Source organism: Microcebus murinus, chromosome X (genome assembly GCF_040939455.1).
Source record: "Microcebus murinus isolate Inina chromosome X, M.murinus_Inina_mat1.0, whole genome shotgun sequence".
Lineage (NCBI taxonomy): Eukaryota > Metazoa > Chordata > Mammalia > Primates > Cheirogaleidae > Microcebus > Microcebus murinus.
Window position 1 is genome coordinate 35,070,368 of NC_134136.1, and position 22,483 is coordinate 35,092,850.

A 22,483-nucleotide genomic window follows, 5' to 3' on the forward strand; every position below is an offset into this window, starting at 1 on the left:
TCCTGAGCTCAAGCAAACCTCCCACCTCAGCCTCCCAGAGTGCTAGAATTATAGGCATGAGCCACCTTGCCCAGCCAAAATACGTTTTTATTTGCCAGAATTTTATAGTTAAATGGTACATACATACTTCATGAACACTACTTCTTTTTAGTTCATTAACCCTTTGCACTTGATGTCGAGTGTGACTCGACACTGTTAGCAAAAATTATAGAGATTAAAATTACTCTTTGAATGTATCAATAATTTGAAATATAAAAAAATCCAAATAAATAAGTTTGTATGAAAAGAAGCTCCAGTTTTTTATTCTACTGCCACGCTTTGTAAAATCTGGGGTATTTAAAAAATTAAATCCTGAGTAGAATAAAGGAATCGAGAAAAAAGCAAGCGAGTGCAAAGGGTTAATAACTGATTAGTGTAATTAAAAATAATATTATAAGAGATAAATCTATTGATAAAATAGGTTGAGCAGTATTATGTGTCATTCTACAATATAACATTTCTGTTTCACTTTATGCCTTTAGTTTTGTAAATACAATAGGAAAAAATTTTTCACAGCAATATGCTAAAGCCTGTAAGATGGAAATCTTTCCTTATAAATGCATGGTTCTCCTTAGCTTCAGAATAAGATGTTTCCCCTTTTCTCTACTAATTTCTGTTCCATAAACAGTTTTTGAGCAGCTACTATGTGGAGCTACAGAAACTAATAAAGTCTATACGTTCATAGAGTGCTCAGTCTGGTGGAAACGAAAAACCTATAAATCTGTACTTTCAATACAGTGTAATGAATACTATGATAGAATTTATTCATAGTGCCATAACAGCATATGCAAGGAGCAGTTAGCCTTGACTAGAGATGAGGGGAGGCTTCTTATATGAAATAATGCCTAAACTAAAATTTGAAGAATGAATAAAAGTTAACCAGGCAAAGGAAAGAGGGAATAGGATTATTTCAGGCAGAAATAAAAAGCACAAAGGTTTTAAAAAGCATGGGACTAATATGAAACTATGAAATGAGGTTGAAGAGATAGGCCAGACTGTTTACCAAAATATTTGAACAAAGAAAACATGAAAACTAAGGCATTGCACTAATTTTTAAATTTCCATTATAAAGAATGAAAATATTAGCTGATGTTTAGTAAAGTTAAATGCTCCCTTTTATGGAATACTCCTAAAAGAAAATTTAAATCTCTTATAATATTTGAATTATATTATGTATGGATATTTTTAATAATTGTGTATTTTAATGCATTATTTTAAGGAACTTGTTTATTTTCTCAATTTATTGAATTAGAATAAATTCTAAATAGAACCAATTAGGGTTTTTTTTTCATACGAGTCTGTTTTTATAACTATTGGTTATCTTCTTTTTATTCCTTTGTAGAGTTGCTGTACCTCAGCCAGAAGCTTCTGTACACATAAAAGGAACTAAACCAGGCGTGGCAAACGTCTCCCCACGTATGTTACTGTTTGTTATTATCTATGAAAACTTTATGGAACATTATTATACACAGAATACTATTCGCATATAGTAATATGTGCTTCCATATAGTAATGTAGTGTTTTTGGTAGATATGTAGCTAGTTGTTTCATTGCTGGTTTATATTTATATTAGCTATGTCACTGCCAAAAGTACTAATCAATTTGGTATTATCCCCAAAGTGAAAGTAATTATAAACAAACTTTATTTTTTATTTTTTTATTTCGGCAGATTATGGGGATACAGATTTTAAGGTTTCAATTTTTAATTAACAGAAAAATAATTAAGTAGAAAGTATAATTTTTAATTGATGGTAATTTTAAGTAAATCTTAAAAGTAAGTTGTATCTGCTTTTTTTGCTATTATGTTGATTGGTTTGAAATTTGGGTTCATTTCTGAAGTGATTTTATAATACAATTTTGTTCTGGTAGGTTGCCCTTAGAGTGATTTGTTTCAAATCAGTTCTTATAAGGGATTATCTCTTTGGACTACACTTTAGCTTTTTCTCCTTTCTTGCTTTTGGTGGTGTTATTATTTTGTTTTCAATGTCCACTTAGACAACAGTATCACTTAGAAGTGATACTGTTATTTTATTCCATACTATATTGTTAAATTTGATGTCTCATGAACCTTTCCAAAGTATTTTAATATGTTTTTTGTTGATTGCTACATGATATGAAATCAGGACATTTTGAATAATTCCATTCTAAAAATTTTCAATCTTTTTGTAAAAAAATAATACCCATCTGTACTAACCTTACCTATTAGATTTATGTAGGTTACCTAATAATAAATTTGTATTCATTTCCCTTAATCATATTCTAGATAGACTATTATCCGAATAAGGCTGAATACTTTCTCTAAACGTTTTAATGCACATTTTAGACAGTTTCAGTAAAAAAAATGTAATCTTGGCCGGGCGCGGTGGCTCACGCCTGTAATCCTAGCACTTTGGGAGGCCGAGGCGGGCGGATTGCTCAAGGTCAGGAGTTCGAAACCAGCCTGAGCGAGACCCCGTCTCTACCAAAAATAGAAATAAATTAATTGACCAACTAAAAATATATATACAAAAAATTAGCCGGGCATGGTGGCGCATGCCTGTAGTCCCAGCTACTCGGGAGGCTGAGGCAGTAGGATCGCTGAGCCCAGTAGGATCGCTGAGCCCCGGAGATTGAGGTTGCTGTGAGCCAGGCTGACGCCACGGCACTCACTCTAGCCTGGGCAACAAAGTGAGACTCTGTCTCAAAAAAAAAAAAAAAAAAAAGTAATCTTGAGACTTCTGAAGAAAAAGATTGTTTTCCCCAAATAAGCATAATTTGAAATTTAAAAAAAAGGTTTCTCAGAAAACAAATCTTACCTGAATCTAAATTCTAAAAATAAAGGAGAAATACATATTAATAATTGTTTCCAGATTTTGTCATTCTCTACTGAATATCCAAGAAGGCAATCAAATTTCTAATCTTCAGTCTGTCAACTTGGTGATTAAACTTTATAAAGATCTTTATATTAGCATCTGCTTAGATCATCCCCTCTGTTTTGCCTACAGGAAGTAATATGGTACTTCCCACAATTATATAATAGTGCCAGCCATTTATTGGACATTCATGTGCTAAGCACTGTGCTGAGCTTTTTATACACATTTTGTTTATCCCATGGGGAATGACTATTTGAAATTAATCTCATTTTTTCCTTCCTATTCCATACTATTTTGGAGAAAATTTTTGTTTAGCTATAAGTTTATCATTTACTTGCTAATTAAAATTAAAGAGTAAAATTGGCTGGGCACGGTGGCTCACACCTGTAATCCTAACACTCCTGGAAGCCAAGGCAGGAGAATTGCTTGAGGTCAGGAGTTTGAGACCAGTCTGAGCAAAAGCAAGAACCCCGTCTCTACCAAAAATAGAAAAAATTAGCTGTGTGTGGTGGCATGCACCTGTGGTCTCGGCTACTAGGGAGGCTGAGGTAGGAGGATCACTTGCACCCAGGAGTTTGAGGTTACGGTGAGCTGTGATGATGTCACTGTACTCTACCATGATGATGAGACAGAGTGAGACTCTGTCTCAAAAAAAAAAAAAATTGAAGTAGCATATAACCATTTCTTTTGCATGCTATATTCTGGAACAAGTCAATCAGGAAAATTCAATATGGCTTAGATTACTGTAATAGCTACTATTGTTGTAATTATGTACTTTTATTAATTTGAGAAGAGATTTATTTCTAGAGGATAAAAAGGATGAAATTATTTCCCCATCCTTAGTTTAGTCCTATTAACATTAAGTTTTTATCTTGGCTTTGATTTATTTCTTTCTTTCCTTTTCATGTGCGATTAAATTTGTTATCCTTTTTGTTATCAAGCGTTATCATAGGAAGCTAAGTGTGTTCATGAACTGAATTTTGAATTTAAAAAATCTCTTCTGTAATATTATAGTATTTTAAATTCCTGGTGAGTAAGAAGTGTGTGATCAACTTCATCATCTTCCTTTATAACTCAATCTAATACTTTACTTTGTAATACATTTTTAGTAAGTCTCTAGTTAGGTTGGAAAAACCAATCATGTAGTCTGGGAATATGGAATAAAGTCTGAAAATCATCAGAAGTGGTATATTACCCATACTGAAACCTTTTTTTTGAAGCCACCCTCTGTCCCAGCAAGGTTTTTTGATGCTGGGATAAGAATCAACACCAGGACATAGCCTGCAAGAAAGTAGCTCAGCAAACCTTGGCAAACTCTGAAACAGTTGCTGTCAGCAACTCCTCAGCTAGCAGAACTGACAATTTAAGAGTCTTGTTCCAAATTTAATTTTTTCTGATTCTACCATATGTTTTCAGTCCCCAGGATATACTGTTCAATTAAAATATTATTTGTACCAAATTCCTTAGCACAGTGTCTGGTACATAATAGGTGCTCATTAATTATTTGTTGAATGAATGGATGTCGTAATGTGTAAGGGATAAATTATATTCTGCCTTAGAAATTAAATGTGTTAGATAAATTGTACACAAATGATAATTTGACTTGATGATAGAGAATAATCAAGAGTTGAGGGGAGTCTTTCATCTCAATTTAGTTCCCTCTTTGGTTTTCATGTGTTATTTATATCTGAAAGGAGTGTCATATATAATAAATAAATGGCCCTTTTGAAGGAGAGATGTACCGAAGAACAAGACTGTATTTGTTCAGGCTACTTGTAGCAAAGATTAACAAAATTTAGGCTGGGCACAGTGGCTCATGCCTGTAATCCTAGTACTCTGGGAGGCCAAGGCGGGCCGATTGCTCAAGGTCAGGAGTTCGAAACCAGCCTGAGCAAGAGAGAGACCCCATCTCTACTAAAAAAATAGAAAGAAATTAATTGGCCAACTAAGAAATATAGAGGAAAGTAAAAAAAAAATTTTTTAATTTTTATTTTAAGCTAAAATTCCATCTATAGTGAGTAATCTCTAAAGGGTACTACTATTCTCAGGAATTTAATTTAACTTGAATGTGTCACTTAATATAAAAGAAATATATGTTTATTTAAGAGTTTTTAGAAAATATATAAAAGTATAAGGAAAAAATTATAAATCTTCCTAATTCTAACAACAGAAAAAACAACATCACTTTTAATATTTTATAGTAAAAGTTTATTTTGAAAGTGAATTTAGTTCATTCTTCCCTTTCATAAGAATTATCTTTTGGGGCCGGGCGCTGTGGCTCACGCCTGTAATCCTAGCTCTTGGGAGGCCGAGGCGGGCGGATTGCTCAAGGTCAGGAGTTCAAAACCAGCCTGAGCAAGAGCGAGACCCCGTCTCTACTATAAATAGAAAGAAATTAATTGGCCAACTGATATATATATAAAAAATTAGCCGGGCATGGTGGCGCATGCCTGTAGTCCCAGCTACCCGGGAGGCTGAGGCAGAAGGATCACTCGAGCCCAGGAGTTTGAGGTTGCTGTGAGCTAGGCTGACGCCACGGCACTCACTCTAGCCTGGGCAACAAAGCGAGACTCTGTCTCAAAAAAAAAAAAAAAAAAAAAAAAAAAAAAGAATTATCTTTTGCATATTCATTTTACATTTTGGAGTTGGTGGTTTGATCTTTAAAGTTACTTAACTTGTTCTTCATTAATGTGTGCGTTTGTTGCAGTGAATAACTTGATTTGGTTAGTTTCTAAGTCAACTGTGTCTATCTCATTGTGTTTTTAATAGGTCGAGAAGGTGGACTCTCAACTCCCCTAAGGAAAGCCAGAAAAACTATAAGTGATAGGTGGGAGAGTCCGCTGTGGAGAGAAAAAAAGTTTGGCTTAATAGATCACCTGCATTACAGCCACGTTTATCCTGAAAGTATTCCGCGGAAATTTATTTTCGAACACAGAAAGTTTCTTACTGAGCAGTATAATTCTCAGCCTGCAAAATACGTACCACCAGAAGGAAGGCCTCCAAAACTTGATGATTTTAAGAGTGCCCGATGCCTTGGACATTTTGAAGTAACCCTCCTAGGTAAGTCAAATGTTCTTCTCTTTGAATATAATCAATTTAACATACTTTTAAATAAAGATACTATTTTGCTTTAAAAAATTTAAGTCTCCACACACACACACACAAGAGCTCCAAGGGGAGTTCTTGTTTAGTTCAAACAAAAGGAATGGAGCACTAATTCTGGAATAAATGAAGCTCTAATTATGGGCTTTTAAACATTGGCAAGTCCTTGGAAAGTATTTGTGGGGAGAAGAATGAAAACTAAGGGAACTTTTTTCACTCCTGGCTATCTTTCTTCTAAGACCCGTTCTGTTATCCCTTAGCCACCATTTTCTTGTCCATATTCCATGCCTCTTTCTCAGTTCATCTGAACCAATGAAGGGTGAAGTCTAAGATAAAGAAAAAAAACGGGTATTAATCAAGAGAAACCCCTGTGAAAAGATGTCTGTTTAGCTCTTGAAGAAAATGGAATTCTCAAGTAACTAAGGTTGAACAGAAAGAAGTTGTTGAACAGAAAGAAGTTATTGAAAACACTTCCTTTGTCTGATAAGGGAAAATAAGTTGATTTTCCCAGGCTGTTCAAAACTGAAAGATAACTATGGAACTTACAGAAATTTAAAGGAATCAAAACATTTTAAAACTTAGATTTATTTTTTAAGGTTTTTATAATTAATGAAAAATTAATTTTAAAAAATCCTAAAATAAAATCTTAGCCAAAATGTCTCTCAGAGTCAAGGAAAAATTTATATTTGTGTGTCACGAGACGATGTTAGCACTAGAGCTTTTTACCTTAAAATGAAGGAATGAGGAAAAATCATTAGCAAATTAATTTAATGGCTGAACAATGTAGTTCATGGATTTTTACATCTGTAATACTAGAATGAATTGCCTTGACCTTTATCAGATTCTTTTTTCCCCTTTATTCATTCCCATCCCCTCTTCCCTACCTCCTCACACTTAAATGGGTACATACATGTGAATATGTGGTATAATCTAGGAAACATCTAAATTTTCACTGACTCTGTTAGATAATCACAGACCTATGTTTCAAATGCTTCTTTCACTAAATCACACTACTGTTGTCTTCAGGTAGTTTCTCAACCTTAGTTTTATATCTTAGGAAATAAAAATGATAGCAAGGTTTCCTATACATCACAAAAAGTAACCATGTTAATAGATTACTTTTAACCTTTTAAAAGTAACCATGGAAATGATGAGTTCATCTAGAAACATCGAAATTGAATATTTTTCTTCCTTTTAACATGCTACTGATCTATTAAAACAGCTTGACTAAGACATCTCAACTGTCTTACATGTAATTGTAAACTTTTTAGCTTTGGCTATGAGTCAGCTAAAAGCAGGAATCAAATGTGAAAAAGGAACATTTATCATTCTTCCTACCAGCTCTAATCCATGTTAGAAATATGCTGTTTTTTATATAACATTTATAGCCTACCTTTTTCCAAGGACGATTTTCAGAGTTAAAAGACAGTGAAAAATAAGCTATTTATGACTAAAACAAAACAGAACATTTTAAAGGAAACAGAAAAAATGGGATTTTACTAGGTACTTACAAATAACCAAATCACTACCATTTGGCAGTAATTTTCCCTAAGCTTTCTAGCAGGGAGGGAAAAAAGGGGTTGGGGATTGAATGTTGTTGTGTTTTTTTTTCCAATGAGATACTTAATTTTAGAGCTAAAATAAATTTGGATATCTTCTAGTCTTACTTCCTGGCTAGGTAAAGCCACGCAGTGATTAGAAATCAAATCCACTGAGTTTCTAAACATATCTTCTGTTGCAGTGAAAAAAATCATATATAGAAATCCTGTTATTTTTTTTTACTCAAACAAAATTAAAATCTGAACCTGCTATATGAAATTATTGTATAAATAGCACAGAATAACAAATGGGTTGATAGCTTCAACTACGGTTTTCTTCTTTAAAGAAGAAATGTAAATTCTCTTTCATATACTTGATTCCTACATCAACCTTGTAATATACATGATCAGTATAATTATCAGTCATATCTTAATAAAGCATTTCTATAAAGGAATATATTTTTACTTTATTGTATAATCCAAGTACGTCACTCTCTAATAGTTTGTCTTAATATAGCAATAAAATCTAGAAAACTAGGATAAATGGTACTAGATCCAATGATTCTCATATAACCTTGGTGGAAGAGGGTAGCCTATCAAAATCATCTGAGGGAGGCCTACCCTACTTTTTAGAATTCTGGTACGAAATAGAAAAGCAGCTCATTCAGTCTCTTGCCCTTTGTAAGGGAAACATTGCCACAGAGAGCAATGAATGTATCCTGTCCATCAGGTATACAGGAGTATAATGAAGGTTGAGAACTACTATTCTCTAAGTAGTACTTGAAATATAGACATTTTCTGATACTGGTTATATGAGAGCGGAATATCAGTTATGAAAGTGGTGAATTTGTCAGATGTTTTAGGAAAGTATAAACCCAAGTTGTATTAAGACCAGAGTAATGTCTATATATTTTAAGCATGGACATGAGCAGTGAACTCAGAAGAGAGGATTAAATCTCTGATTAATGTTCTATTAGTTAAATAACTCCTAAAACTGCAAGATGACTTTAAGAATATCCTGCACAAGGGGTCACACTTGTTCTGTAAAGGGTAAAGGATGAAATGTTTGAGGCTGTGCAGGCCAGATAATTTCTGTTATAACTATTCAGCTCTGCTGTTTTAGTGTGAAAGCAGCCACAGATAATATGTAAATGAATATGCATGGTTAAAATTTGAGTTTCATATTTTCATGTATCATAAAATGTTATTCTTTTGACTTTTTAACCATTTAAAAATGTAAAAGAGTAAGTCTTAGTTCATGGGATGTACAAAACTAGGTGCAGGCTAGACTTGGCCCTCCTCCAGGTTTACTGACCCCTGTTCTTAACCCCTGTTCATAGTTACAACTGCTTAAACCAATCCAGGGAGATAAATCTGTATGACACTTAAAGTTCTCCAAGCACAAAGATTATCTGACTTACACTGATGCTGTCTTCTAGTGGTTTATTATCCCTGTGCAATATCTTGCTAGTTTCTGTAGGATCCAGCAATTTTGAAATACCTTATTCTTGAAGCCAGAAGTTATTTGGACCACAACCCTGTTACCCAGTCATTAGCTGTGACTGGCATAGAGTGAATTGTTACTGAAAACATCAAATAGAATTATTAATCTTCTTTCTCACAGTTCTAATGGCTCTCAACAACTAGCTCAGTACAGTGGCAGTATCAGAAACCTATCCCAGAAGCACTGGTTCTTATCTTAAAATCCTTGCTATTGGCCGGGCGCTGTGGCTCACGCCTGTAATCCTAGCTCTTGGGAGGCCGAGGCGGGCGGATTGCTCAAGGTCAGGAGTTCAAAACCAGCCTGAGCAAGAGCGAGACCCCGTCTCTACTATAAATAGAAAGAAATTAATTGGCCAACTGATATATATATATAAAAAATTAGCCGGGCATGGTGGCGCATGCCTGTAGTCCCAGCTACCCGGGAGGCTGAGGCAGAAGGATCACTTGAGCCCAGGAGTTTGAGGTTGCTGTGAGCTAGGCTGACGCCACGGCACTCACTCTAGCCTGGGCAACAAAGCGAGACTCTGTCTCAAAAAAAAAAAAAAAAAAAAAAAAAAAATCCTTGCTACATCATCTCACTTGCCTCACATCAGTAGATAATAATAACTAAAACCTCCGCCCATTGCCAACCATGTGAAATCACACACTTTAAAGACACTATTCTGAGATGAAGTAAACAAACTAAATTTTCAGCCCAGGTATAAAATTTAAAATCTGTTGCTCAGTCTCTCCCAATTTTAAGAATTATCTCGCACCTTAAATATAAGAAGACACTTTTTAAAAGTTTAATTGAATGTATAGATGTCATAAATATAAGAAGACACTTTTTAAAAGTTTAATTGAATGTATAGATGTCATAAATATAAGAAAACACTTTTTAAAAGTTTAATTGAATGTATAGATGTCATCAGTATGTCATTGGCTCTACTAACACTAATTTAGTTACCCATGAAATCTGATGAGTCAAAGTTTGAGTCCTCTCTTCATATAGTCCATAAATATGTAAAATATTTTGTAGCAAAAAAAGAATCCTCTCTTCAATTTGCCTTTGACTTAGACACTTAGGAACATAATCCAGCCAGCCTTTCGTAAGTCTCTGAAGGCCATCTATTTGTCTTTGGAAGTCAAGAGATATAAACCCCAGTAATAGCATTAAGTGATGAGGGAACCAACAGTGAGGGAACCCAGTGCTACTCAGCTAATTGTTCAAGTGGGCTTTCAGCAAGAAAAAGGAGGCACACCTCAGGGGTACAAATAATTGATCCTGAGCCCACACGCTAATACCAAGGTGGGCAAGAATTATGTTGGTGTATGTGGCTGCTATAATGGGAGAAAAAAATAAAGGGAAATGAAGCCTTATTATTTCAATGTAACTATAGCATATTAAATTACCTTTATGTCACAATTAATGCTATTAAAATTTTAAATTATCATTTAAATGCATTTTACAGAAAAGGAAAAGAACAAACCATATGACAAATTTTGTCTAAACATATTTTGACAAAAAAATCTAGGGCCTGGCACAGTGGCTCATGCCTGTAATCGTAGCACTCTGGGAGGCTGAGGAGGGAGGATTTCTCAAGATCAGGAGTTCAAAAAAAATCTAGAGAAGATTATTTTAACAGCTCTCCTTACATTGTAGCCATTGTTACTGGGGTTTGTACAGGATATTTGTGTTCATTTCTTGGTAATTGGAATATGTATGAATTTGTATTTGAACATGAATGCACAAATGTCTTAAAGTCTAGTATTGAAAATTGTAGGTAAAATACACAAATGTACATTTATTTACTCAATTTAACAAATATTCACTGAGCACCAACTATGTGCCTCGCACTGTTCTAGGTGCTAAAGTTACATTAGTGAATACAGTTGATTAAAAACCCTGCCCTAAGACTGCTTGTAGTAGAGTGAGATGGTGATAATCACTACAAAAAAAAAAGGGGGTTTGGGGGCTGGGAATGCTATATTAGGAAAGGGTTAAATTTTAAATAAAGTGGCCAGCAGAGGTCTCCCTGAGAAAGTAACATTTTACCAGAGACCTGATGGAGGTGAAGGAGCAAGTCAGGTAGTTATCTGGGGAAAGAACATTCCAGGCGCTAGAGCAGCGGTACAGAACCTTGAGGCCTGTTGACTAATACATTTGCACTTTGAACTCTAGTTTTAATCAAACAGCTCAGAACAAACATTATTTATAATGTTGAAGCTTAACTCACAGTATTTTGTAATTTAGAAAGCAATTCAAAATAATATACATGACACACTGATAATAAAGCTGCCTTCCTGAAAATACCAGGATTTCCAACTTCTGGTATTTTCTCAGTTCTAAGGCATGCTTTCTTTTCACATTTGCAAGTTGGAAAGCACCTTATGGTTAATAAGTACATTTAATGCAGTGTTTTCTTTTTTCTAAAAAAACATAAAATTAACGGCATGCTTTAGAGTTTAGTCTTAGAATCAAGGAGAGAGACCATTGTATACACATTCACAGGAGTTTTGCAGCATTGCTAAGAGTTGTGGGGTAGCTACACTTCTTAAAATACTGAATTGGAATCTTTGGGAAATTCTAGCTAATATGATTATTTTAGTTTATGAATACCAAATTTTAGTAATCCTTAAAAAGCTTTAAGTGGACTTTAGTTGTATATTAAATTAAAGCTATGAGATTTAGTGTCACTTGCTCAAAAGCAAAGGACTTTCATTTCTGGATCAGTTTGCAGCTTAACAAGAAGGACTTTGTTTACCCATCATTGGCCCATACTCAGTACTTAAGAATTGCTATAAGGGAGGAACAGGAGAAATATTAAGATCATAGAATCTAGTGACTAAATATCTGGGAAGAATAAAAGGGAGGAGTTAAGAATAACTCAGGTTTCTGGCTTGGGTGACTGGATAGAATTCATAGTTTAAAAGCTGTGCTCTGTGTGTTTATTTACCCTTGCTCTAACTAAGATGATCTCTTTACTCTGGTCTCTACCTTTGACTTGTGCTACTCCCTGCCGTGCCTGAAATGCCCTCCTCTCTGTTTATTTAAATGCTACTTCTTCTTTAGTACCCAGCTCAAACCCTTGTCTTCCTCTAGGAAGTCTTTTTTATCCACCTTGACATTGACCCAAATAAAGAGATGACAATCATAGGTCAGGATTCACTTTGGTTGTTCCCCCTTAGCCCTTTCTCTACTGCAACATTTTATAGCCCTAATGGTGAGTGTGTGAAGCTTGGCTTGTATATTTAAGGACAGATGGGACCTAGTTTACTACCATCCCTGGTCTTACTTGAGTCAGATATCCTTAAGTCCAAAGAGCAATAAGGGAACCAATAGTCATCTCTGAATTCTCCTATCCTGTAGTGGCATGAATGACTAAGGAAACACTCTGTATGTCTTCACTTATGTGACCAGGCTATCCTCTGAAAAATAAGATTTCAATCTTCCATCAGTGGGGAAAACCTTTTGAATTGTTATTTCCAGCAATGGTGATAGGTTGCACTCAAGTGTCTAGTCTTTCAGCCAAGAGCATGTATTTATAAATTGTTTGCAGAGCTAAGGGTATAGTCCCCAGTTTTGAAACACAGGTTTTTTTTTTCCCCAGGTCTGAAGCTGTTTGCACATGTTAGGATCAAACCAGCAAATTCGGCTTCATTAGGACTATATGGTAACCCACGGAACTTTCAATAACGTGTGATTTTTCTCTAATAGGTCTGAACCATGAGATAGCAATTGATGTCGCATTCCTACCCATGTATTGTCCAGAAGATGTCCGAACATCTCAAATAGACACATTGTTAACCAGCATGAATTACAGCTGTGTATATCCACAGGAATTAACTGGCAATGACCGAATCCAAGGTCCAAGAGCACTTGCCGGTAAGACAAGCTCAGTATTCTTTTCACTCAGAAAAAAGTAATATTATAAGCAGTCCTAACCTTAAGATTTTATTATGTAAATAGTTCTAGCCTTAAAATTTAATGTAGTTTTAATTCAAGGGTTATTTGGTAAATGAACCCCAAGACTTTTAAATAAATTGAATAACTTGTTTCTATTCCATACAGCTATTAAGAATATTCTCTTATAATACAATTCCAAATGTAATTATTTCATCAGACCTAAGTGGTATGCACATGGAACAGTACAGATTCTACTCTTTTCTCCTTTTAACTCAGACAAGACAATTTGTCATTTCACCTTATAATTGCCTGAAATCATACCTCCAGTGCAATTATTTTCTCTTATATAAATGTTTAGTTATTCAAGTCCTATGAAATAAATTCCTTTAGGACTGCTAGGAGTGTATGTAATCCCCATAGTGAAACTCTTCAACCAACTAAATTGTTTAGGCTGTTGCATAATATACTTAACTTTAAGTTATTTCTGCATACCTATAAAATTATGTGTCCAATTGTAATTATCCTATTCACTTTCTGTTGTTATTTCTAATTCCTAAGCATGTGGTAAAGTTTCTAGCAATTTTCATTGAGCTTATCAGGATATTAAATTTTAAAAGAGCTGTTAAGAAAGGCTTTATTATCTTGGGATTTTGTGGTAGGTCTTTCTAAGCTGATGAAACCCTTGAGTGTATGTTGTTTTTAAATGAGTGTTACAAGCTATGCCCGATGATAAAGTAACTTTTGCCAGTAATGGTTGCTGCAGACTGAACTTGAGAATCTAATTTTATAAGAGGTGAGGATTTTAAATTTTTCCCACAGTCCATTATAGAAATGATATATTAGTTGACTTGCAGTATTACTTCCTACATTGCAGCTCCTTAGACTTTTGGTAATTTCAAATTTCTTAATTAGTGCTCTAGCATATTGTTTAAATATTTGTGTACTCATATATGCTCTTATTTCATATGATATCCACTTCTGTCACATGTCTTATGCTATATATATATGCTATTATTGATATAAACTATCAGGTCAGAGTTCTCAGCTATCTGCTTGTTACTAGTGCCAATATTCTTCCAGTAGTCACTGACATGGTCACATGAAAAATAACTGGTATCATTCTGTCAGAGAAGTTTGAGACATGAAAGACAAGTCCCTATTTGGGACATGAAAGACAAGAATCACTAGGGAAGAAAAATCAATTGGTAATCAAAGGCAAAGTGATTAATTTTGAATGGAATACCATGTTTTTCATGACATAGCATTCATAATAATAATAGTATCCATTTAACTCTGTGCCTGTCCATTTTACATAAGTTACAACTAATCCTAATAGAAACCTTGCAAGGTGATTATTATCCCCTATTTATCGATAACTAGACTGAAAATCAGAGAGATTCACTAGCATAAATAACACAGCTAGAATTTGAAACCAGATCTGATTCCACATTTTCCCATCTCTCTCATGATTCTAAATTGAAAGATAAAAATAGTTATATAGAGATATAATGCAGTGGTTCATAGAACACTAGTGTCATCTTTCATATATTTTTTATAAACTAGCTTCTTTTTTATTACAAAAAACTATACATGTTAATAATTTAAAAATTCAAACAGTACAGAAAGGTACCAGGTAAAAGTGAAAGTTCCCCTCTTTGCTTTCCCAGACCCAGTCCATTCCAACATCCCACTCACCTACTTTTTGGAAATAACCAGTATTCTTTGAATCCTTTGAGGAATTACTTTTGCATATAACAGTATATATTCATTCATTCATTCTCTCTCTCTCTGTAACATACAGATGGGATTGAGAAACATATGATTCCATAACCAGCATTTTCCCTTTGACAGTATATCTTGGATATATTTCATATTAGTATATAGAGAGCTACCTCATTCTTTTTAATAACTACAAACTATTTCACTGGGTGAATGTACCAAAATTTATTTAACCCATCCTCTACTGATGGACATTTAGATTGTTTTCAGTTGTTTTTCCTATTAGCAAACAGTACTGCAGTGAATATACTTATGTATATGTATATATATATAAAATCTATGTACATTTCTACAAATTTATCTGTAAGATGAATTCCTAGAAGATAAGTCACTGACTCAAAATGCATGTACATTTAAAATTTTGGTAAATAATGTCCAATTGTTCTCCAAAAAGGTTATACTTAATTCACACTTGAACCAAAAGCAAGAGTACCACTTTACTCACACCCTAGTAAACACTAAGTATTATTGGTCTTATTAATCTTTGCAGACTGATAGGCAAAAAGCAATATTTCATTATTTTGATTTACATTTCTTAATTGTTTCTGAGATTGCAAATCTTCATATGTTTATTGGCCATTTATATTTTTTCCTTCTGTAACTTTCTAGAACTTTCTATGCTAGTTTTATTTTTTCCACTTTCCTCTTAGTGTCTTTTTTTTCTTATTAATTTGTAAGTTCTCTACGGATATTAAAGAAATTAACCCTTCATCAGGTGTTACAAATACTTTTACCCAGTTTGACATTTATTCAATGGGAGGTTTGTTTTAGTATTTTGTTAATAAGTAATTTTATTTGTATATACTCAAATATATCAGCTTTTTATTTTGTGGCTGCTAGTTTTATGTCATACTCAGAAAGGCATCACTCAATTCAAAAGTACTTTTTTAAATTCTCTATGTCTTTTTCTGGTACTTTTATAGCTTCATTACATTTACTCATATTTTTATTGTGATAAAATATATATAACAAAATTTACTATTTTAACCATTTTTAAGTGTACCATTCAGTGACATTAAGTACACTCACAATGTTGTGCAACCATCACCACTATCCATTTTCAGAGAGTTTGCATAATCTCAAACAGAAACTCTGTACCCATTAAACAGTAACTCCCCCTTCCCCCTCTCCCCACCCCCTGGTAATGGCTGTTCCATTTTCAGTCTCTATGAATTGGCCTATCTTAGTATTTCATGCAAATGGAATAATACACTATTTGTCCTTTTATGTCTGGCTTATTTCACTTAGCATAACATTTTCAAGGTTCATCCATGTTGTAATATAATCAGAATTTCATTCCTTTTTATTACTGAATAATATGCCATTGTGTATATATGCCACATTTTGTTTATCGATTCATCTGTTAATGGACATCTGGGTTGTTTCCATGTTTTAACTATTGTCAATAATTCTGCTATGAACATTGGTGTATAGGTATCTACTTTTAGTCCCTGCTTTCACTTCTTTTGATACATACCTAGGAGTGGAATTGCTGGATCATATGGTAATTCTGTGTTTAACTTTTTGAGGAAATCACAAACTTTTCCACAGCAGTTGCACTATTTTTTTAACTTTTTTTTTTTTTTTACATTTCTACCAGCAATGCATGAGAATTCCAGTTTTTCCACATCCTCACCAACACTTTTTTCTGGTGGTTTTTATAACAGCCATCCTAATGGATATAATGTGGTTTTGATTTACATTTCCCTAATTTCTGATGATGTTGAACATCTTTTCATGTGTTTGTTTTCTCTTTGTATATTTTCTTTGGAAAAATGCCTGTTGAAGTCCTTTGCCCATTTTTTAATTAGATTTGAGTTTGCGGAGGGGAGGGTTGTTTTGTTTTGTTTTGTTTTTTGAGACAGCGGCATCTGGCTGTGGCCCAGGCTAGGAGCAGTGGCACCATCATAGCTCACTGCAGCCTCAAATTCCTAGGCTCCAGTCATCCTCCTTCCTCAGCCTCCTGAGCAGCTAGGACTATAGGTGCACACAACTACACCTACCTAGTTTCTTTGTTTTTTGTAGAGATGGGGTCTTACTTTGTTGCACAGGCTGGTGTCTAACTCTTAGCCTCAAGTGATTCTCCCATGTTGGCCTCCAAAAAATGCTAGTATTACAAGTGTGAGCCACCACACCCGGCCTAAGATTTTGGGGGTACTTTGGTGTTGATATGGATTCATTTTCCTACTTAAAATTTTTATCCATTTGTATTTTTTGTGTAGAAAGTAAGATAACTTTATATTTTATATATTTTTTCCAAATGATTAGCCATTTACCCCAAATCATTTATTGAATAATACTTACTGATATCATGTCCTACTTGGTATCATGTTTACTTATTAAACACAAGGATATCTATTTCTTCCAACTCCTTGAAAACATTACCATTGATACATATCTCAGAAGTATAGCATAATGTGGAAGAGTTTTAACACATTTAAGAAAATAATTTTATTATTCTCTAGGTAGTCAGAGTTTCCCATATTATTTTCAGAGACAGGAATACCACACTGTTTTACAAAATAGGTTGGTCTATGCTGCACTTACAAAGCAACTCTAAAGTCACAATGACTTAATAAAAGTTTATTTCTTGCTCGAGTCTAATGCAATCATTCATCAGTTCTCTTCCCAGCAGTGATTCAGGAATCCAGCCTACTTCCATCTTGTTGCTGCCCCAGTAGAAACAAATGGCTTCTAGGTTGTCAAGGCAGAGGAAGAAAGATGGAGGAGACACTGGCTTTTAATTACATTGGAGAAGAGTGACGTCACTTCTGGCTTTTAATTACATAGGAGCAGAAGTGACATCACTTCCACTCACATTCTCATTTGCCAGAACTTAGTTACATGATCCTAACCTAGCTACAAGGAAGTCCAGGATACTTTGTTTTCCCCTGTGACCAAGAAGAGAAAACAGAGTAGAGAACATATAGCATTGCCTTTGTCACACTTACCCTATGCATCTGTGATGTTCCTAAAAATGTGCCATTCTTGTAATTCTAACAATTTAAAATGAAATGTAGAGAACCTCATTTTATCAATAAAATCTGTAGTTATTTTAAAAGAATAATTATGATAGCAATAATAATCATAGCCTAATTTCATAAGTTTTTAAGTGAAAATAATCATTGTTAATATTTAATTGAGTGCTTGCTATGTGTCAGCTACCATTCTTAATGATTTACATATTTTTAATCCTCAAAACATTCTTATGATATAGGTACTAGCTAAACAAATTGAAGCATAGAGAGATTGTCATTTCAAAGTTTTACACAACTAGGCAGAATCACCTAAATAGAAGACTAACCTATATTTTATGTTTTGGGTAGTAGTTAAATCATTATTTGTAAAAGTCAATATATGATAGCAATTAGAATTATTGAGGTTTAGGTGGTTGCTGTTGGCATTAAATCTAAAGATCTTGAAATCATTCCAAAGCATCTGGATTAAAGCCCATCCCACTCAAAGAAAAATAAAATTATATGGTACTAGCAGTTGTTATAATATTCATTGTGCTTTAGTGAATTTGTATAATTTTAGATCATTGTTTAGATTTTTAATGTGTCTAGCAGAGGTGGATTTACTGTGATGCTAATGAAACTTTAAGCTTGCATCGGTCCCTTTTAAGGCCCTTTTGATATTCTTGTATATTTTGTATTTTTTCATGAAATGGGGCTCCTAAATAATATACCCTTCAGGCCCCACAAAACTTAGATCCCCTCTTGGATTTTAGCACAGTTTTGTAGGGATGGAGCTCTAGCATAAAAGGTTAAAATATGCCTTGGAACAAGATCATCTAGATTAGAATCACCATGTGACTTGCTTGTTACTTAACCTCTAAGCGGTTTAATATTTTCCTATTTAAAATAAAATCTTTTTGTGTATAGCCACTGAAGTCTGTGATCCATTAGCTTAGTGGCGGTCAGCTAGTGTTTTGACAGTTTCCTCAAACATTGGAGCCAAGAAATGGGAAAAGAAAAAAACATACTCTCCCAATTTTTGCAGATTAGCCCTGTGTGGTGGCACTCCTTCAACATTTAGCCAGGACATTTACAACTCTTCCTTAGCCTTCACTTCCTGGTTGCTCAGACCCTAAAGGTCAGCCAGAGGTGAATGATCAGAGTCTTCTCAGGCCTTTTCTGAATATTTGTCCAGACCTGGGTATGCATATGGCCTTCTTGATTTCCCAGTGTACACAAGAGCTTTTAAAAAGCCCTTATTCTCCGATATATCTCTTTTCCTGTTGTTTTCCTATCTAGGCTTTTTTGTTCTGTCTATTGCTTGTCTCAGCTTTATAGACTACCCAGATGCCCTGGCCAATACTTTTGCTTTTTTTATATGCTTTCAACTAAATTGCCACCAGGAAAGCCACCCCAGCTGTGGGAATGCTCCAAACTGGGTGAAACAAAAGCAGACTCTTGCATCTGTCCTTGAGAGAGCTGGTGGACAGGTCAAACACACAACCATATCTTCTAGCTGGGTACAGCGGCTCATGCCTATAATCAGAACACTTGGGAGGCTGAGGTGGGAGGATCATTTGAGGCCATGAGTTTGAGACCATCCTGGGCAACATAGTGAGATCTCATCTCTAAAAAACATAAGAAAAAACTAGTTGGGTGTGGTGGCGCATGCCTGTAGTCCCAGCTATTGTGGAGGCTTAGGCTGGAAGATTACCGGAGCCCAGGAGTTTGAGGCTGCTTTGAGCTATTATCACCCCACTGCACTCAGCCTGGACAACAGAGGAGACACCATCTCTTAAAAACTAAAAATACAACCACATCTTTGAAAATAAGGTCTGCATTGCTGCCTTTGGTACTATCAACCTGCACCAAGAGTGCAAGCTGCCATATTCATGGCTGTCACTTATCTGGGGAGTGAGGGGCTATAAAACACCACAGCACACTCTTCCCACAGTGCAGCAGTTTCTTTCTCTATTAATTTTTCCCTGGTTGTTCTAAGTTTTGGTCTAGATTCCAGAGTTCTGCAAAAGTTGATTCTGAGAGTTTATAAGCTTATAAGTTTACCAGCTTAAAAGATGCTTTGAAGAGGGACAGAACCCTAAAGTTCCCTACTCTGCTATTTTCAGTGATGTCACTTACCTGATCCATTTTTGATAGAGCTTATTGAGAGTATCCAAAGCTAAATTTTAGTTAATAAAATTGCTTCAGAGGAAATACACTTTAAAAGAAGCTTCAATTAAATATATGCACATACACACATATACACACATATTTAATTAAAATATATAAGGTATTTATATATTGCTTTGCTTTCTGGCTTGTAGATTTCATGAAAAATTGATGATTGAATTTCAAAATAAAATTTATCTTTGCATTTCTTTGAAGTGTAAATTGTTTATTTGGAACCTTCTAAGTGACCTTGAAGATATGTAGATATACTTTTCTCCACCAAAAACAAAACAAAACAAAAAACCCAAAAACTAAATATGGCTTTGAAGTATCAATCTATATCTTGACATTATTGGTCCATCTGTTTGATGTGTTCAACTTTTAATCTGCAGAAGTTACTATATCATAACTTTGGTAAATGCATGTGATAAATTGGAAGGAAGAGGGAGAAAATGAAGAACAGTGTTAATATTGTCAGAAAAAAATCATCAGCTTATATGATACTAAATCCAAGTAAATATTTAACTATTTTACAGTACTTACCATCTGCTTTTTACTTTTAGGTGATATTATAAAAGCAGCAACTGAACTGGATAGAGTCCATATCATCGGTATCTTGGATATCTGTAATTTGGGTAACAATAAAGTGGAAGTGTATTTGCAGAAAATTTATAGTCCAAAGAATACTTCTTAAAAATTAAAAAATGAAATTATTACAGATTATAAAGAAGGCACTACTTTAAAGATATTCTATCACATTGTTGGTAATTCAGTAACCGTTTTCAGCAAAAATATTACGTGAGTTCTAAAGTTAAGTGGTTTTATGTTCATCTTGTATTTGGAGGTAACGTACTTCATTTTAGATTCATGATTGAAAACAAGGTCATCAAAGTAATTTCTGTGTATCGGGAAATCTACCTTACTTCTGTATGACTCTTATCCTGACTTATAACAATAATTTATGTTCAGTGTTCTATTCGTGAAGTGTACTTTTATTCTAAAGCCTCAGTATAAGGCATCCTAACTTATAAGAGTAACTTTTCTTGGAGATTTAACATCCTTCCAGTGTTATTCACATGTAAGGAGAAATTATAAATTGCCAATCTGAAGATTAAATTCTCCTAAAGTGATCAACCTGCATTTCTCACAACCAAGGTAGTTTCTAGCATTTGCAAAAGCACACATGGATTGTTATGGTCCAGTTGTCCCTGGTCTTTTGTTTAGCCAGTTGTAAAATGAATGTGCTGAATTAAATTGTTGTAAGGTTTATCCACCCCATATCGTGACTTTGTATGCCTTGAATTTCTCAATATTTTGACCAGTGTGTTGAGATGTTAAAGCCAGAGGCTGCAGTATGTCTGTATTCTTGCTGTATTTGTTTGTAGCTTCAATATATGTAATGTGAAATTTTTATCTCATATTAACATTTCAAATGCTCGTATGGAAAGTGAAAAACAGAAACTAAGGGAATTGATTTTATTCTGGTTGTCTATAATACTTCATTTTAAATGAAATGGCCACTCTGTATTTGTAAGTCTCTGTGATTGACATCTGTGTGGTTTTTTAGATGAGCCAAAATGACCATCAAATGAATTTAAAGATTATTCTGTATCAAGATAAATCTAATTCTAGTTAAGCTATTAACTTGTGAGATTTTCTTGTAGCCCTATAGTACTGTGACTTCATTTGCTATACATTTTAAATGTGTTGGGCAGCCTACAAACCTAAAGACATAATGCAGTTTGTTCATAAATGTGTTCGGTCTTTTATTCTTTATAATTGTGTTTAAATGTTAATTAAAATAGTGGATTCTTGTTGTGTTACAGTTTTAAGTGTATTATTAAAGAAGTTAAAATACAGCAACTTTTTTGGTCTCCTGTCTCATTTTGAGTGTATTTAATGTGTTCCTCCCCATTTTTGGCCTATTATATACTTGCTAATATGAAAGATGATCCTTTCATATGAGTTTAAAGACTGTTGTCAAAACAAATCTGAAATATATTCGCTGTTTTTAAAATGATATGCACACTTTCAGTGAAAATCAAGCAGCTTTTTTTAAAGCAACTCAAGTGCCTCTGATGCTATTCTGAGGTTATTGTATCTGACTTCTAGTAGCTTAAGATCTAGAAGGTGCCCCTAACAAGGTTTTAGTATCTATTTTGTAAATGGATGAACTGAAAGAGAAAAAAAACGAAATGACAATATAAAATAGTCAAGACAATTAAATTATAAGGTTAAGCTTATATGCTAAAGTCTGTTTCTTTAAACTGTAATTTGAGCACAAAGTAAAAGATTTGAATAATAATAAATTTCACTGTGAGATAAACTCTAAACCATGAGGCTCATAAAATAATGAACCAAATTATTATTGCATGTATCTAAATATTGGAGTGTCCACTCTGTGCCAAGCACTGGCTTAGCACTAAGAACACAATACAATACAAGCAAAAACAGACATGGTCCCTACTCTCATGGAACTTACAAATGTTGTAGAAGAGAAAGACATTCAAATAAATTGCACAAACATGTGAGATAAATGTGATAAAGGAAAGGTGTGTGGTTTATATTAGAGCTTTTTAATGAAGAAGAAGCACTAGGAAAGTTTTCCCTGAGGAAGTGAACTTGAAGTATAAAGGACTTCAAGCAGCAGAAGGTATG

General features: G+C 34.2%; 1 protein-coding gene across 1 annotated transcript in view; it reads left to right on the forward strand.

Annotated features, from left to right (window-relative positions):
• Window positions 1-21,626, forward strand: part of RADX (RPA1 related single stranded DNA binding protein, X-linked) — a 58,966-nt gene extending 37,340 nt beyond the window's left edge. Inside the window, exons 11-14 of the mRNA XM_012751163.2 lie at window positions 1,382-1,455; window positions 5,661-5,951; window positions 12,732-12,899; window positions 20,389-21,626. Of these exons, the coding sequence (XP_012606617.1) occupies window positions 1,382-1,455; window positions 5,661-5,951; window positions 12,732-12,899; window positions 20,389-20,519 (664 nt within the window). The 3' untranslated portion in view covers window positions 20,520-21,626. The remainder of the gene's footprint in view (window positions 1-1,381; window positions 1,456-5,660; window positions 5,952-12,731; window positions 12,900-20,388) is intronic.
• The last annotated feature ends 857 nt before the right edge of the window (window positions 21,627-22,483 follow it).